The sequence below is a fragment of the Guyanagaster necrorhizus genome (assembly GCF_019112545.1).
Source record: "Guyanagaster necrorhizus MCA 3950 unplaced genomic scaffold BT62scaffold_8, whole genome shotgun sequence".
Taxonomy (NCBI): Eukaryota; Fungi; Basidiomycota; class Agaricomycetes; order Agaricales; family Physalacriaceae; genus Guyanagaster; species Guyanagaster necrorhizus.
Genome location: NW_025064887.1, coordinates 1,170,730 through 1,187,388, shown reverse-complemented (window position 1 = coordinate 1,187,388; position 16,659 = coordinate 1,170,730). Strand labels below are relative to the sequence as shown.

The 16,659-nt window shown below is 48.4% G+C and overlaps 6 protein-coding genes across 6 annotated transcripts; 4 read left to right on the top strand and 2 right to left on the bottom strand.

Moving 5' to 3' along the window:
- Positions 1–89: 89 nt before the first annotated feature.
- Positions 90–2,286, bottom strand: BT62DRAFT_1004044 (uncharacterized protein; the record flags this gene model as incomplete). Its single annotated transcript, XM_043176999.1, has 10 exons — positions 90–830; positions 883–909; positions 969–1,003; positions 1,055–1,110; positions 1,163–1,342; positions 1,394–1,428; positions 1,491–1,817; positions 1,870–2,031; positions 2,082–2,201; positions 2,254–2,286. 10 exons carry the CDS (start codon positions 2,284–2,286, stop codon positions 90–92), a joined length of 1,716 nt encoding a protein of 571 aa, XP_043041754.1.
- A 1,357-nt stretch (positions 2,287–3,643) lies between these two features.
- Positions 3,644–6,457, top strand: BT62DRAFT_1059599 (iron permease). The gene is made up of 12 exons (XM_043178598.1): positions 3,644–4,081; positions 4,149–4,222; positions 4,277–4,349; positions 4,401–4,422; positions 4,469–4,617; positions 4,718–4,766; positions 4,820–4,928; positions 4,982–5,191; positions 5,244–5,281; positions 5,341–5,618; positions 5,674–5,805; positions 5,859–6,457. Exons 1-12 carry the CDS (start codon positions 3,797–3,799, stop codon positions 6,180–6,182), a joined length of 1,743 nt encoding a protein of 580 aa, XP_043041753.1. The 5' UTR covers positions 3,644–3,796; the 3' UTR covers positions 6,183–6,457.
- A 274-nt stretch (positions 6,458–6,731) lies between these two features.
- On the top strand, positions 6,732–8,367 carry BT62DRAFT_1004042 (carbohydrate esterase family 8 protein; the record flags this gene model as incomplete). Its single annotated transcript, XM_043176998.1, has 10 exons — positions 6,732–6,928; positions 6,980–7,070; positions 7,119–7,361; positions 7,416–7,572; positions 7,625–7,646; positions 7,698–7,827; positions 7,878–7,926; positions 7,985–8,081; positions 8,126–8,172; positions 8,225–8,367. 10 exons carry the CDS (start codon positions 6,732–6,734, stop codon positions 8,365–8,367), a joined length of 1,176 nt encoding a protein of 391 aa, XP_043041752.1.
- A 625-nt stretch (positions 8,368–8,992) lies between these two features.
- Positions 8,993–12,182, top strand: BT62DRAFT_930340 (YTH-domain-containing protein). Its single transcript, XM_043185907.1, has 8 exons — positions 8,993–9,361; positions 9,422–9,558; positions 9,609–10,673; positions 10,728–10,891; positions 10,944–10,980; positions 11,034–11,152; positions 11,207–11,345; positions 11,402–12,182. Exons 1-8 carry the CDS (start codon positions 9,094–9,096, stop codon positions 11,732–11,734), a joined length of 2,262 nt encoding a protein of 753 aa, XP_043041751.1. The 5' UTR covers positions 8,993–9,093; the 3' UTR covers positions 11,735–12,182.
- Positions 12,183–12,228: 46 nt separating this feature from the next.
- Positions 12,229–14,331, top strand: BT62DRAFT_966165 (adenine nucleotide alpha hydrolases-like protein; the record flags this gene model as incomplete). Its single annotated transcript, XM_043188805.1, has 5 exons — positions 12,229–12,346; positions 12,394–12,938; positions 12,991–13,119; positions 13,172–13,340; positions 13,393–14,331. The coding sequence occupies 5 exons, from the start codon at positions 12,229–12,231 to the stop codon at positions 14,139–14,141; spliced, it is 1,710 nt and encodes a 569-aa protein (XP_043041750.1). The 3' UTR covers positions 14,142–14,331.
- On the bottom strand, positions 14,312–16,637 carry BT62DRAFT_1004040 (uncharacterized protein; the record flags this gene model as incomplete). The annotated part of the gene is made up of 12 exons (XM_043176997.1): positions 14,312–14,428; positions 14,478–14,494; positions 14,554–14,810; positions 14,880–15,000; positions 15,064–15,190; positions 15,256–15,426; positions 15,480–15,602; positions 15,634–15,891; positions 15,941–16,167; positions 16,230–16,288; positions 16,338–16,414; positions 16,476–16,637. The coding sequence occupies 12 exons, from the start codon at positions 16,635–16,637 to the stop codon at positions 14,312–14,314; spliced, it is 1,716 nt and encodes a 571-aa protein (XP_043041749.1).
- Between the last annotated feature and the right edge of the window lie 22 nt (positions 16,638–16,659).

The following is a 16,659-nucleotide window of genomic DNA, read 5'->3' as shown; positions in this document are numbered from 1 at the left end:
CGTGGTAGTCAGAGAAGAATTGAATTAGAAATTAATCTACATGTCTATGTCTACTAGGCGCTCGTTTCTCTTCCAAGTTCCACAAACCTTTACACAGTCAAAGCCATCAGCGATGCCGCCACTTTCTCTGCATCGGAGGAAAATACCACGTCAAAGTAAGCCTTCAGACCGACTACCCCGTTGACCAGAGCACCAATAACACCATCCGGCCGGACGATTATGGTGTCCAAATCCCTGCTCTTGATCGCGTAGTTCTGGTAAGCATATCCGTCTTTGTCCTTGAATACAAGCTCGGCGGGAAGATCGCTGGATTTGACTTCAGTGTTCTCCGAAAGAATGACGACACGCTTTAATATGTGCGTTGGATACTGCTTGACAGAGTCAAGGATAGCGGTCTGCTTCTCCTTTTCATTAGAGAAGAGAAGGAGGGTGTGGTGAGTAGCTCCAAACACATCGAACAGCGTGGACGAGTACTTGTCTGCTGGCTGCCCAAGCGATATCAGCCCCGGAGCGTCGGGAGCACGGTCCCCACCTCGAACGGTACCATCGTTTCCGGAACGGTAGGGATCGACCTCCTCACTGCAGTCGGCTTGTGTTTCATCGACAATAATGGGACTTCCGCGGTAGTTGACACCGAATTGGCGCAACTCGTAGCCTCGCTTCCAACCATCGAAGTTATCTGGCGTGCGCGCGAACGTCTTGTGGAGAAGTGCAGAGGTCTTGTCGAGCATGGAAGCAACGACGGGCAGGCGCTCATGGGTGTAAGAGTCGAGAAGCGCCTTGGAAGCAAGACCTTTCTCTGTCATGGCCAACTTCCATGCTAAATTCAGCTTCAGATGGTGTTAGTAAGGAAACTCGGTTGCAACTATTGAGATAGCTTACACAATCTTGTACACCAGTGTTCATGCCCTGGAGAATGAGGAATATGTCAGGGGTTTTCTTCTTCAACAATGGTCATAGAAACGTACTTGGGCTCCGGTGGGACTGTGAACATGAGAAGCATCTATGAACCATGGGTCAAGGGAAATTTATCTGTTTGCTTTAATAATCATACCTCCGGCAACATAGACTCGTCCACAGCCGAATTTATCTACCATACGAACGTTTGGTCTAGTTCATTGGTGAGTGAACGTCGACGTTCAGGACAGGTTTACAGTCTCACCTATAGGGTCGCAGATAGATGAGGTCACCAAAGTCGATGTCTGTACGACCACTGATTTCGTAGAAAGATTTGATGAACTCTTCTCGACTGGATACCATTAAATCGGGATCGGCTTCAACACCACCACCAAGGTAGTAACACCTATCGTCATTGGGGATCTCATAGGGCCGCAGACTCGCCCTAAGGCAGTGTTCAAGAACAGGCCATGAGAATATTTAAAAATGGACCTACATCTTTTTCGAAGCGTCACCCCATACGTGCCAGATCTAAAGGTGGGAGACACGAGTCAATAACCGGTTAATATAATGGGGTTGAAGCCTTATTTCACCTTCCGGTCCAGTTTCTTCTCTAGATCCTTAACGTAGATGTCGCCGATGACAAAGTTCTCTGCTTGCCGGGATTCGCCCAGGAAACTCAAACCCAGGGTTTTTCGTACCATGCTAGAAGCACCGTCGGCACCAACCAGCCATTTGAATTCCGCTGTTTCCTCTATCTTCTTTCCGTCGACCGTCTTGGAAAGCGTCGCTGTGACATGGTCTTCCGATTGCTCAAACGATAGAAGTTCAGTACCGAGCTCAACGTGGACATCGTACTTGGCCAAATGTTGTCGGAGAATGGCTTCATGACGGTCCTGGCCGATGATCAGAACATTACCCTATGACAATGTTAGTGAAGTAGATATACGATTAGCGACGTAAGGAACCAACGTAAGGATTGGCTGGCGTATTGTCTTCAACCGGGAACATGGGCATTTCCCTCTTGTGCGTGACCCCGTCTTCGTCATATAAAATCAACGAATGCATTATGGGGCCGGCCTTCTGTATGTCTTCTAGGACCCCCAGAAGTTTGTAATGTTCCAACGTTCGCGGCTAAGTCGTGATGAGTTCATGATATCTGAGTAACCTACTGGGCTACTCACAGAGAGCGCTGCACCACGTTGCCCCACTTGAAATTTGGAAATTTTATCGACTACTCGCACAGAAATTCCATTTTGAACAAGGGATAGGGCTGTGACAAGGCCACAAGGTCCGGCACCCGACTAAGATAGTGCATTAAAAAGAGGGAGACGACTATGAAAGACGAGCACATACAATCAGCACCGTTTGGGATTCGGTCGTGGACATTGCAGAATGTGTAGCAAAGGAATATCGGAAAACTCGATGAATATGAGGGATATCCAATCCTCAAGGTTGTCTTATAGCGTCTAGCAGGAGAAGATAAGACCGGAGGAAGTTAGGGACGTCTTCTAAAGGCTAGGCTCGAATAATTTAACCCTACTCTGTCCCACCTATAGAAAAGAACGATTGTTGATATGAATGCAGAAGCCCGCGGCCGCAATACTGGGACCTGCAGAAACAGGGCGGGGACGCAAGTAAACGCTGGATTGACGTGTCACAGACAGCATTCAAAAGTTGCCAGTATCTAAGCAGATATGAAGACCTGCGTAGACTCTAAGCAATTTTTGGTGTAAAGCTCCCGAACATGTTTAGCTGTTTACCGAAGTCGAACCAGGAACAGATGAAGAAAAACTTGAGAAAAAGGGACACATTTCAATTGGTACAGCCTCAGATTGTCAACTGCTGGCATGAAAGAGGAAATTTTCGCACTTTGCATCAGATCATGGCCTCCCGAAATCAATAATTATGATTCGATTGATTGCTGAAGATGCCCCGGGTATAGCACAATGAATATTTTGGCGATCAAAGTTAGAATCGACGTACCCCTTATGAACAGCGGTTTAAGGGCCAAGTTCTACCCAAAACACTTGGCACGTCGACGCAGCGGCCTGAAGAAAGTAAGAGCTGTGGTTGTAAAAGCTTGTTATGCCGCATACAAAAGTTTGCGCACTTACTCGTGAAAGCCAAGGCATTGTCACTGTCTGTAATCATTCTGATAAGGACCTGGCGTCAGGCCGACATCGGAAAGCTGCCAGGCTTGAGATGAAGTGGGAAGGCAACAAAAGCCCACCATTCAGTTTTTGTACCCAACTCGAGGCTCGGCGAAGGCGCCGGTCAGAAAGTACAAGTCAAAATCAAAACGATCACAGATCTTCGGTCCCGGCCCGGGAAAGTAATTCCGAGACCAGTCGGACCGGCGGTAAATACGTAAATATCTTCTTTCGTAAGTGTGGAACGTTATGTACGAAGATCTACCCTGCTCTGACAAACATAGTCTTACAAGCGACGTCTGCCACTCAGTCGCAGCAGCGGCCTTTAATTGTTGTCCCTTTTTTTCATGTGTGAGTGGTTATCTTCTACAAACAACTAGCACGTTATCATGGAAATATACACCTGATTTTTACACCTAGGCACATCAGTCATTGTCAAACCGAGTCGGATTGTACTGAGGGCCTATAAGCGAAGCGTTATTACTACCATATCGCACCAGGCACCTCTATCAGTTACCAAAGTATGGGAAACGTAGTTATGCTACCCGACAATTCAGACTCTTCAGAAGAAGCACCAGCTGCCAGCTTACCTGGCAGCCCCGGGTAATGTTGCTAAAATCCAATTTGCAAGAAATTAACAGAATTTGGACTCCGAGTCGGTAAATTCGTCAAGAACAATTAATCCCAGAGGTTATAACCCCCGCGATGATTGGCATCTTCCTTCATCGTCACTTCTCAGCCCAGCCATGCCCTCAACCACGACGCCTCAACAGGACGATTTGGCGCTGTATGCGCGCCCTTCTCCTACGGAGTCTGTAACAGAGACTCTACAGGTCCCTGAGAGTGTCAGCGAGAAGAGACCTGAAGAACCCAAGGGTATCGAATCGGTCAAGAAAGGTCGAGACTTTTGGCTCAGTTTCGTGGCCATGATCGTTTCGATTTTCTTGAGTGCTCTGGATTTGACGTCTGTGGGAACGGCCCTACCGACGATTGCCGATGCTTTGAATGATGTCAAAGGCAATTATGTTTGGGTAAGTACCATGTTATTTTCAGCCATTCATATCGTCCGATATCTAATCGTTTTCCGCAAATTTGCAGGTTGGATCTGCATACGCTCTCTCTAGTACAGCCATCATGCCTCTCAGTGGCAGTTTGTCGGATGCCTTTGGCAGGTGAATTGCATCTCATAGGACGTCTCTAAATCCTCTCTGATCTCTCATGTGCAGAAAACCTGTTATGTTGGTTTCGATTGCACTCTTCGCTTTGGGCAGCGCTTTAGCTGGGGCAGCCCAGAATATGGTTTGTGATAATCTGTGGGTCACCGATGTATACTTATTCTGTGAATTTCAGAACATGATGATCGGTGCACGAAGTATGTCGATTCCTGGGGCATTGTCACCTTACTAAGAACTTGACAGCCGTCCAGGGTCTTGGTGGTGGTGGAATCATCAATCTTGTAGAGATCTTGATTTCTGATCTGGTCGCACTCTCGGAACGGGGAACATACCAAGGTATGATCGGTCTGACTTGGTCATTTGCCTCGGTAAGTTCTATTGGTGGTATGAATGTGATATGCAGACTTACGGAGCATCTCACAGGCAATCGCCCCACCTATCGTATGTCAAGCGATAAACCTTTTATTAAACTCTGTAACCTTCCGATCATAGGGTGGTGCTCTTTCTTCCAAGGGAAAGAAGGCTTGGAGGTGGCTCTTCTGTGAGCGCAGTCCTGTGTATGAAAGGATACTGTTCTCACTAACCAATGCGTAGACCTCAATTTGCCCCTTACTGGTTGTGCCTTCGTCCTCGTATTTTTCTTCTTGAACGTGCGCACTCCACCGGGCACGGTAAAAGAAAAACTGAACAAGGTTGACTGGTTGTAAGTATTTATAATGTGATCGATTCAGTCGTTCACTGAAAAGTATCTTACAGCGGAAATCTCATTGTCATCTGCGGCACTACTTTGGCTATCATCGGCTTGACCTGGGGAGGCATTCGCTACCATTGGACTGATAAGCATGTGTTGGCACCTCTCATTATCGGCTTCGCTCTTCTTGGTGCATTCGCCTGGTATGAGGTTAAGGTTCCAGCCAAACCGACTGTTCCTTCAGACCTTCTCAAGAACCGTACCACCCTAAGCGCGTTAGTATCCCTTTTTTTCTCGATGAGGCGTGGACTTACTCTTTGAAATTAGCATTTTAATGACTGCCATGCACGGCATCGCGAGTATCTGTAAGCTGTCGGCATTTCTGTCTTATATCGGTCGTTGACCAAACACCAAACCTTCACAGCCGTCCTGTACTACTTACCTGTGTTCTTCCAATCCTCATTTGCCGCCTCCCCCATCCGTTCCGCAGTCCAATTCCTGCCCAGCGCGTTGATCATAGCGCCATTTGCTCTCTCCTCTGGTTTCATTGTTGCTATAACAGGAAAATACCGACCGGTCAACTGGGCTGGGTGGGCACTGGTTATGATCGGGTTCGGACTGCTTAGTTTGCTCAAGGAGGATACTTCAACCGGGAAGTGGGTCGGCTATCAGCTGGTTGCCAGTGCTGGACTTGGTCTGGTGGTATGTTTGGTGTCATCGTTACTCTCGTCGACCATGTACTGACCTTTTGATTCAGTACTCTGCGCCCGTCTTTCCGCTACTGGCACCTCAGCCTATCAGTCGAACAGCTTCTGCCTTGGCACTTTTCGCGTTCACCCGTGCATTTACACAGACCTGGGGTATAACCATTGGAAGTACTATTCTCCAGGTAAGTGTCATTGAGTCTTTGTTCATCCTTATGCTGATTCATGATTACTGTAGAACAAACTTAAAATCAACCTCCCTGCTACCTACCTCGCCACATTCCCGGCCGGCCGTGAGATCGCATACGCCGCCATTCCCAACATCCCTTCGTTAGCCGAACCTTTGCAAACAGAAGTCAGGGTCGCCTTTGCTAAAAGTATGAAGGTCGTATGGCAGACCATGGTCGGGATTTCTGGTGCTGGGTTTTTGTTCAGCCTACTCATGCAAGAAGTGGAGATGGTCGGGGTTGTTGACGAGACCTATGCCCTCCAGGCACCTTCGGAGAAGAAGAAGACTGAGAATCGGGATGTAGAAAAGGCTACTCCCCCAGGAACGTCGTAAGCGAGAGGATCTTTGGGATGCGCAATAACGTTTTTCCCCCTCATGAATTAATCATATAGACACACTAATATAACGACACGGTCAGCTCGTACACAAACTGAATCATTCGCATCGCTGTAATGTTAACGTACATTTGTCTATATATCATCACAATTATAAAGGTCATAGAATGATATTCGTTTGGTTGAGCATTTCGCTCAACTTAAAGTTCCCACGCTCCTTCCTTTCACATCCATGCTATCCGATTTTGCTTCTGATACTTATTTGATAGTAAGTCGTCTTGTAATGCTGAATATCTGAACTGTGTGTCCAGGATTTCCTTAAAAAGTACTACAGCATCTGATTTTACTCGTCACGATTTGCGAATCGCGGCAAGTCTCTAAGTTCATGTGGCATCCGAAGCATTCTCTGCATGGCTCACTTTCCGGGGTGTAACTACTACAACTCGGTCCGTACACTTAACGGGCCGACCAATATGCGTCATGGGTCTTCGCACTCATGACATCAGGCAGTACTTCTTTGGAATCGAGCTGAATAAGTTGTGAAGCCATGTTCTTTCTCTACGTAGCAACAGCGGTCCTACCGTATACTCTGGCATTTTCCCCCTCGTTACTACCATGTCAGGTGCAGAAGCCTGCAACCCAATCAACGCTGTCCGGCTGTCCACCCAGAACTATCTTGGTATCGAATGACAACATAGATCCTGATGCATCTTTCAGCAGTATCCAAGATGCGATTCTGTCTTTGTATGATCAGCACTCTAGTACGAGCTTCAATTGACTATCATAATCACTCAGACCGGACCTGGGTCACGCGACGATATTAATTGCGGAGGGACAGTATCAAGAGGCTCTCAACATTACTCGCAAGGGCCCTCTAACTCTCTTAGTCCGTCTCTGTCTTTCGGCCGAAACGTGAAACTCAATCTTCATCTAGGGCCAACTGCCAGCTGGGGACACGATAGTGCCATTCGCCAATGGGTCTGCTTCGAACCTAGTCCAAGTATGGAATAACGAGTTCGTCCATACTGGAATGGATGATGCTGACTCTGCTGTGCTGACCGTCGCGCCCTCGTATGAGGCTGCGTTGATTGGCTCTGGCCCTACCGGCGCTCCCTTACAGCCGCTCTTCGGAAACACTGACTTCAAGGCGTATAATATCGATTTTCAGAACCGCGCAGTTAGTCGTGTTCTTTCGCTTCCCTGTTTATGTTTGACTTGTGGTCACATTAAGGCGAACTACGCTATTTCGCAAGCCCTGGTGACGGATATTTCTTACGCAAACGCCTCTTTCTACGGATGCTCGTTTGCTAGCTATCAAGATACATGGTACACCGGCCGGAATGGAAGCACATATGTCTTCGATAGCGTCATATACGGCCAAACAGACTGTGAGTGCTATTGTTGGTACTTTGCCTTTCTTTTTCCGATTCCGTGCGACAGATCTTTTCGGATTCGGCACTGCGTGAGTCCATGCGCTTCACTTTGTCGCTTCTCTCAATCTCTCGTCGTCTAGCTGGTTTCAGAACGTTGTTCTTGCTAATCGCGCGTGCGGTGGCGGTATCGTCGCGTGGAAAGGAACAAATTTAACAGATGCACCCGGAAACCGGTACGGTGCATACATTTCTGACTCTCGGATCATTCGAGTAAGATGTCCTTCATGCCGTGCTCAGTCTTTCCTTACTACCTTCCATAGTCTCCCGATGCGAACGCGACTACCGACATAACCGAGAAGTGTTACCTTGGTATGTATGTATGATCTTTTGATGCCCCGCACCTTGGAGACCCACTTTTGAACCAAAGGTCGGCCTTGGAATGACCTGGCCACTACTGTGTATCTTAGCACTTACATGGAAAATATTATCCAGCCCGCTGGGTGGACTCCCTTTGATTCTGCCAGGTACGATCCGACGCTCCTATTGATTTTCGCTGACAAGATCCCAGACCCGAGATTCTGAACACGACATTTTACGCCGAGTTCAACTCTTCAGGTGAGCTGTTTCTTTCCCCCTCTTTTGCTTGCATCTAAATCATACTATACAGGGCCTGGGGGCAATACTTCTTCTCGCATTTCGCTGGAGCATATTTTAACTTTTGACGAAGCACAAAATTTCACGGTTGACAAGGTCTTCCTGGAGCATCCATCATGGATCGATTATTCGTATCTGTCGTCCTTTGAGCAGTAGCTAGGTGATAGTGTCCTGTCTGCTGGACGGAGCTCGAGCCTCATATTACTAACATTTACTATACTCGGAATATCTCCTGACGCCATCCTGCTTGAATCGATATCGGGCTGGCTCAGGGAGTGTTTGGTACCGTATTATGTACAAAGGCTGTGCAGTATCCTAGCTCAAGGAGCTCTGGATTAAGCAGACTTACGTCCATCCAGGGGAAGTTTCTCCCTGTCTTTTTTCTACTTTGTTTTCCCCCTTCATTTTGAGCTGGTCAACGGCGCTATGATGTCTATTTTACATGAACATTGTAAGAGTCAGACTTTGTTTTTGCCGCGTGATGGTCCTGATCTACCGTCTACGGTTTCAAAGGATAAAAGTATCCGTAAACCCACGCTATTGAAAATAATCCAGAATCTTATCGATTGTCGTGATGAGGCCAGGAACGACCGAGGTTCCGATTCTCTTCACACGAGGCAGATCTTTCCACATCGAACGCATGCTTATTGCCAAGGTTCATTATGTGTGAAACGAATTTTCAAAGCAATCCGGGTACTGTACAGAATGAACAGAGAGTAGAAATAAATCAAGCAAATCGTCTAAAGAGAGAGACAGTGTCATCAGAATCAGAAGTTTGCGGTCGTTATTTCCTTCTGAGATCTTAGCTTCACCCCACGTTCTTCCTTTGATCTGCAGCTTAGCGTTTTGCCAACCAGCGCTGGTTGTTCTTCCGTAACCACCATGTCCTCACCTACCAATCCGCCTGTGCCAGCGGATCCTCCAGTGTCGACGGCAAATTCGGGCGGGGTACGGCGACACCATACGATTACGGCTGCATCTCGTTCTACTCGTAGCGCCGCCAGGGAAACGATCTCGGAAGAATCGCAGAATCCTGATCTCTGGAATGAGGACGAGTATGTTGGCGAAGAATGGGTTGGCGGCGTGGGAGCCGTTGGAGAAAAGAGCTCGCTGCATCGACAAAGCTCGTTGCCTACTCGATATCACCGAGGTACGTCTCATTATCTGGGCAACTGCATCACCTGGGGATCTATCTCATGGCACATTGCAGCCTTCCAAAGCTCTAGTACCAAGTCTGGTACTTTGACGCCGAAGACGCTGAACAGTCTCACCGCCATTGCTGGTCACGAAGGCGACGAGGAAGAGTGGGAACGGGAAATCGGTGGTTATTCTGCTCATGAAGAGGAGGTATGTTTTTTTCTACTTTATGACTGGCTTCTGTCTCACTGCCAGCGCAGCCGGCTCCTGGTGACGCTGTAGATGTATACAGCAACCCCACCGTCCCATCCCCTCCACTTGCCGCTTCCGGCGTCCGTCGACATGTTTCTCTTACCTATGGTGCCCAGGGCGCGGGCGGCACCCGCCCCAAAATGGCTTCATCTACCCTCAAACGTTCTGGTACGCTGCAAACACCAACACCCGTTCATCCTCCCCCTTCGCAAGATGTCATTGTTGCTGCGGCTGAAGAAGAGGAGTATTCTTACTCAGAGGACCCGGCTGGTTACGAGGAGGACTATTACGGCAAGCAGTATGGTGGTCCTACGAGTCCTGTTGGTCGTTCTTCTCCTTGGTCCTCTAACAATGAATGGAGAGCCACTGGTGGATCTGGATTTTCCACGAGTAGCAGCGGCAGTTTGAATAACAACTTGCCTATGGACGATGTCCAGCGCGCTCTATCGGCTTTGGATATCTCCAACAACGGAGGTAACGGTCAAACCGTGTACGGTGGTAACTATCAACCTGGAGGACAGAGCAACCATCCACCGCGGTTCAATCCTGCCCATCCATCGCCAAATCAAGCCCTTGGTAGCCGTAACAACTCGGACGGCAACAATGGAAACGGCAACAATGGACGGAAACTACAGCTCATGGCCGATAATGACGGACGGAAGACTCCACTTTCTCAGCCTACAACCGGAAGCGGTTTCCAACAGTATCAACAACAGGGGCAGCAGTCTCAATCTGCAGGCGCCGCGAATTGGGAACAAAAGGATAGGGGTGTCACCGGCCGCTCGTCTAACCCCAATCTGCAGTATGGTTACCAACAAGGCCACGGCAGGTCCGCGAGCAGTTCCAGTAGTGGGTCTGGTATTCCAAGCGTACCTACGATTCCAGCGCAGTATCTTCAGCAGCAGCAACAGCGACCAGGATTGGGTGTCGCCACGAACTTTTCGCAGGGACAAAGCGGTGGAAGTGGTCAGACTCCCACCCAAGGTCCATTCGCTAGCACGCCCATTGATGTTCCCTCGCTGATCGCAACGAAAGGATACAATCCAGGAAACTTTGAGACTAGGCCCCAATTTGTGATTTACCCTTTTTGATGTACTCCGCCCTGCGTTGTGACTGATTATTTTTAGGCACGGTTTTTCGTTATCAAATCGTACACTGAGGATGACGTTCACAAATCTTTAAAATATGAGATTTGGAGTTCAACGGATCCGGGGAACAAGCGGCTCGACAAGGCGTTCAAGGAATGTGCGGGACGTGGTCCCATTTACCTGTTCTTCAGTGTCAACGCGAGGTCAGTTTACTCTCCGGCTTTCTGTGATTCATCCATCTTATCTCAATGACAGCGGACATTTCTGTGGCATGGCTGAAATGTTGACACCGGTAGGATATTTTGATGTAGTTATTTTGCTCTTACTCACAAGGGCATGCGATAGGTCGACTACACCCGAAGCAGTACGGTTTGGGCTTCCGATAAATGGAAGGGTGTATTCAAAGTACGATGGATCTTTGTTCGAGATATTCCCAATTTCAATTTACGCCACATCAAGCTAAAGTATGTCCAAACTTGTTGATAATAGCTTTTGTTAACCTGTTTTCCCTCTTCTAGCAATACACAAGAGCGAAAACCTGTCACCAATTCCAGGGACACCCAAGAGCTTCTACCTGATGCTGGACATGAGATGCTGAGGATATTCCACTCACATCCCGCGAGAACATCCTTGTTGCAGGACTTTGCTTTCTACGAGGTGAGATGTCCACTCTCAGCTTCGATGATCGCCGCTGATCTTGGTCGCCGTCACAGCTTCAGGCGATGCAGAAGATGCAAGCCCAGTCCGGACCATCTTCTCCTAGTATCAGCAGCTCAAGCGGAGGGATGCATTCGCCACCTCTACAAAGCGTATCACCGATTCCTCAGCCCCAGCAAGCTCAACAGCAAAATATGTTCGCAGCGAACCCCAATGCCATGGCATATCAGATGCCTCAGATGACTCCCATGATGCAGATGCAGATGATGGGAATGAACATCGGGAACCAGTTCGGCATGCCGCAAGTGATGCACCAGAGCGTGATGAGGAACACTTCTCCCGGTCCTCAAGGTCCAGGACAGGGATTCATAGGAATGCCTGGTTTTTAATGATATTGAAATAAGACAAGGCCACTGCCGATATCGTCGTTGTATAGAAACCGACAACGTCGGTGCCTTCCCATCCTCTCACTAATATGGGTCTTGGTTCTTAACTTCCCTTTTGTATGATTGCTAGTGTTCTCAATCTATAATCTATGGCTGTACGTACATTTCTTTTGTTTTCAAGCCCTGTCCAAACTATCTGCCAAAAGCCTTCCTGGCGTTTCTTCACGTCTTTACGATCTTTCCTTCCTCTGTTTCAATTTTCTGCGCGTTGTTTTACATATTCACGGATAGTGCATGGGACGGTGAATGGACGATGGATCTTCCGCTTGTTCGCTATCTTGCAATGTACTTGCTCTACAATTCGTATTGTATACATCCATATCTGTTTTTATTGCATAGTTGACTTCCGCTTCTAATTTGCGGTTGTGTCCAAATCTGGAACGTTCATATATTTGGCATCGGCCTCCCGAGCAGGTACCGTGTCCCTTCTCCACTACATGCAACGGAATGCGTACACCTTTGCGCAGAAGACGCTCCCTGTGTCGCGGGAAGAGTTTGCTCATTCTTTTATGCGATGTGTGCCACCGTCCGGATGGTGTAGAACCATAGGTAACTGTGCTAGTATACGTTCTTGACCCTGTACTGACTTTACGATTTACCAGCCGTCGCCAACTCTGGGGGCCCAGATTCAACAGCTCTAGTGTTCCTGCTCAAGCGATATGTCGATGACCTCGCGAAACAAAATGGAGAAAAGTCAGGCGCTGCGTATCCTATGCGCATCGTCTCGATATCTGTCGACCACGGTCTGCAAGAATGCTCTACGAGCATGGCAGGGCTATGTGCTCAGCGTGCGGTAGCGATGGGTGTTGGGCATTATGGAATGTCCATCCCTTGGAACCTGGAAAAGTATCCTGACCTGCCAAAGATTGGTGTCGAGGGAGTTGCTAGATTGGCGCGTTATGAGTTGCTGCACAGAGGAATGGAACGGTCGGGGTCTGATATCATTGCTTTTGGTCATCACATGGATGACCAGGTCGAAACGTCTTTGATGCGTCTTGCAAAAGGGTCAAAAGCATATGGTGCCGCGGGGATGAAGCCTTTTCGAAGATGGGGTATGGGTGTTAGCGAGAAATTGGGCCACATTGGCTGGACAGGTCTCGCTGGGATGCATAAATGGATTGTTCGGCCTCTGCTTGACATACCGAAGGTATGTCAGTCCCAAAATTGGTCATCTGTCAAATTTTCATCTCTTCGTCAAGGATAGGTTGTTGGCTACCTGCGAATCCAACCAACTTGAATACGTGATCGACCCGACAAATTTCCAGCCATCATTGACCTTGCGTAATGCCGTTCGCGGATTCTTGGCTTCTGGTGAAACAGACGTGAAGGTGGGATGATTTCTGCCGCCCTCGTTCACGTCATTTTACCCTTCATTATTAGGTATATGCCAAGGGTGCAAATCTTCCGGGTGAACATGTGGCTGAATTGGAAAAAGTCGGCGAGGAGCTCTCAAAAACGGCTATGATAAACACCAGTTCTATAGGGCCCGAGCAGCTGCGCGCGTCCGTGAAATCTCTCGGAATTATGGTTCGTAATATGGACCTTGAAGGTCGGTGTTATATCTGAACAATTTCGATTATACTCTGATGTCTTCCATGCAGTGGAAGGTGTGCTCAGCGAAATGAAACAACCCTCACCTATCGGCACGTTTGCTATCACCGAGCACAATTATCAACGTATCCCGCCAAGGTTACAGCTTTATGTCGTTTTGCGGATTTTGCGGTATGTGTCCCCTCATCCCTGGGGGTCTCTGCGTTCCACAAGTATGCGTCGAATGCGGACTCTGGAGCTCATTCTGGCCAAGCTGAAATCGGATCCGTATGTCACGCGAAACTTCGTTGCTGGTTCAGGCGTCAAGTGGACGTCGGTTATCTTCAGCCCCCATGGAATCAAGGAACTACCAAAGATGTCGAAGCGGGAACCAGGACAACTCGTTGGATGGACGGCTTCCCGACAACCTCCGACACAGAAAGAGCTGGATTTCATCGAACCAAACCCTCTATATTATGATGTCACAGCCTCATTGCAGAAAGCGTTTAACTCTGGGGATCCTTCGTGGACTCTCTTGTATGACTGTCGTTTTGCCGTCCGGTTTGATATCACCACCATGCCATCCTCGATTATTGAGCCGCTCAGATTTCCAGATACCCAGATAGTGGTCGTTCCCACACCTCTGTTTCATCCTCGAGTAGTATTCAAGAGGGCGGACGCTGATGAAGAGGTTCTTCATAGCTTGGTCACGCTTGACGAAAGGACTAAGCTTCCTGGACACGAGCATCCCGTACCGCCTCCAACTGCCATAGTGTCGTCTTGGATTTCAATACAATGGATACGGCCTTTCACCGGATAACATGGGGCACCGGCATTGCATAAATTGTCCGTCAGTCCTCGTTCGAATAACTGATTACTGTCTGATCTGGTAATAAAGTAACTGTAACATATCTGGGGAATGCAACTTGTAGTGTCGATGGTGCCACAGAGACTGATGTCAGCGGAACGGAAAACCTGACGGGAATATTGTCACCTCACCTGTCCAAATGAAAATGGTATAATTTGGTCAAGACGGCCATGGACGACCAAGATCCGAGTGTTGCGAGGCATATCAACAAGTTGATGCTCAAAATCGAACGATTTTAACTTGGATGTAATTAATTTCTGTGTACTGTTCAGATGTCACAGAACTCACTACAACACCTTGCTGCGCTGAAGCCAATGAGTTCAGGCTGACATCATCTCCCAAAAATAATTATCTCGTAACTTACCTATTGATGCTGGCGGTCTAGCCCTGGAACGCGTATTGTTCGAACCAGCAGCACCAAAGTCATTCAAGAGTGCCATCCTCGTCTGACCGTCATGAGAAGGGTCCCAAGTGGTATGGACTCTGTCAATGATCGTGTTGTCCGCGTCTAAAGGGGCAACACCATGAAGGGAGATAAGACAGGGAATGGTACAGCGATAGAGGGACCGCTGAGCTGCATTGAATATGACAGGTATCCGCTCAAGAACGCTTTCAAAGCGCCTAGTCATGCATAAGCAAAGGAGGCCGCAGAAAGTGAGAACGTGTGAGAACTTACCGGTATTATAGTACACGTCAATATCATCACGTAGATTTTGCAAGTAATGATGGGTAGCTACACCGATGTAGCATCCAAAAGTATCCAGATTGAATGAGGGAGTCGCATTTGGAACATAGTCGGCATCTTCTAGGGCTTCGTAGGTGGTATGAAGTAGGACCCGCTACTGAGGATCCATGCTCTTTGCCTCCCTAGGACTGATCTTGAAGAAGTGGTTATCGAATCCATCGGCACCTTCGATGAAGTTACCGGTGTGTGCCTTCATTTGCCGCTTCGGGTTCTTAGCTTCACTGTAATCGGACACTTTGAAGCGGTTCTCAGGAATCTTAAGGAACCATCCAGATGTAAGCAAATAACGAATAAAATGGAAACAAAGTTTAAGCACCTCACTGATTGTGTTAAGACCTTGTTCCAACACTTCCCAGAGCTTAGAGACGTTGGAGTTCCCGGCATATTGACGGCCATCGCGACGGCAGCGATATCTTCCCTCTTTCCTTTCGATGGCTCTTCGCGTCCAATGCTGTAAGATCGAGCAGTTTTACACGCTCTTTGCATGACGCCCTTTCAATACCGCGACAGAGACCTGTTCCGGGCCCGACGTTAAGCAGGGGCACAGACGCATCATTGGGAAGGTCCTTGAGAACACCTAAAGTCACCAAGTCCCAGTTGACAGGTTGGGAAAGAACCATATCCACAATGAGCTCAACAAGTGACCTGGTCTCATCCCTCTTCAACGCCTTGCCGGTGAACATGGAGCGGAAAGGGAACATGGATATCCGCCATTTGCGGGAATTGAATGTCTCTCCGAACAACGCCGGCAAGGATCTCCTCCCGGGTCCCCGCCACATGAAGTGGCGCGTGGTACAAGGTGTCGAGCGTTGTCTTATGTACAACGATACTAGCTGCTGACGAGTGTGCTGTAACACGCTCAGAAAACGTAGAGAGTGTATCGGGGCGACCTGATATAGTAACGGAATTAGCATCCATTGTTGCTGTGACATAAAGAGGGGATGGTTCCGCGATGGTCTGCCAAATGATCAGTAATGGAGATGAAAAACGGTGCGAAGGATCTGACCTTTGAGAATTCTGAAATAGCAACCTCCACATCTTGTTTGTTCAATCTTACAAATACAGGACTCCAAGAAGAGTAGGCGGCTTCAGGGAGCGAGCCTGAAAGTGTCGTGCTGCGCAAAATCTGCGTGCGTACATCAGTCCATATAGCCAGAAGATATGCCTCCACAGCTCTAGAGAAGAAAGAGACGCTGGAGAACGAGGTAGCGACAACGGCCGGGGGCAATATCGCTGATGAAAATCCGAGGATGCCGACTCCGTGTACAGAGTTAGATTTCAAAACGTTACTGAACGGGGTGAGAGACCCGTTGGAAGTAACTCAGGCGTCGATGTGCGCCAGGTAGCGCAAGATCTGTAGGAGGAAGAGGGTGGTCCCAGAAATGACTGCATTATGGATATACCGTTCGGTGGGTAATGCAAAGATGGACTCTTTGGTGAGGAAGCCTGATAGGTCAATGTCGACTTGGGAAAGAGAGCTCTGTAGAAGAGAGCGTCTTCAGTTCGGTCTGGAATGTTGCATGGTATGCAGCAAGGAGAACAGAGCCTGAAGGAGAAGAAGTGTCGACGGGTGCCTGCTGGCGCGCCTGGGGCGAGTTGGCGACTGCAGTACCTTGACCACAAAAGACAGGAAAGTCAATACAAAGGGTGGTGGAGGCCATATCTAAGGGGCGCAACAGTAAAAGTTCCAGAAGCGAGGACATTAGCTCTTTATTAGCTGAAAAC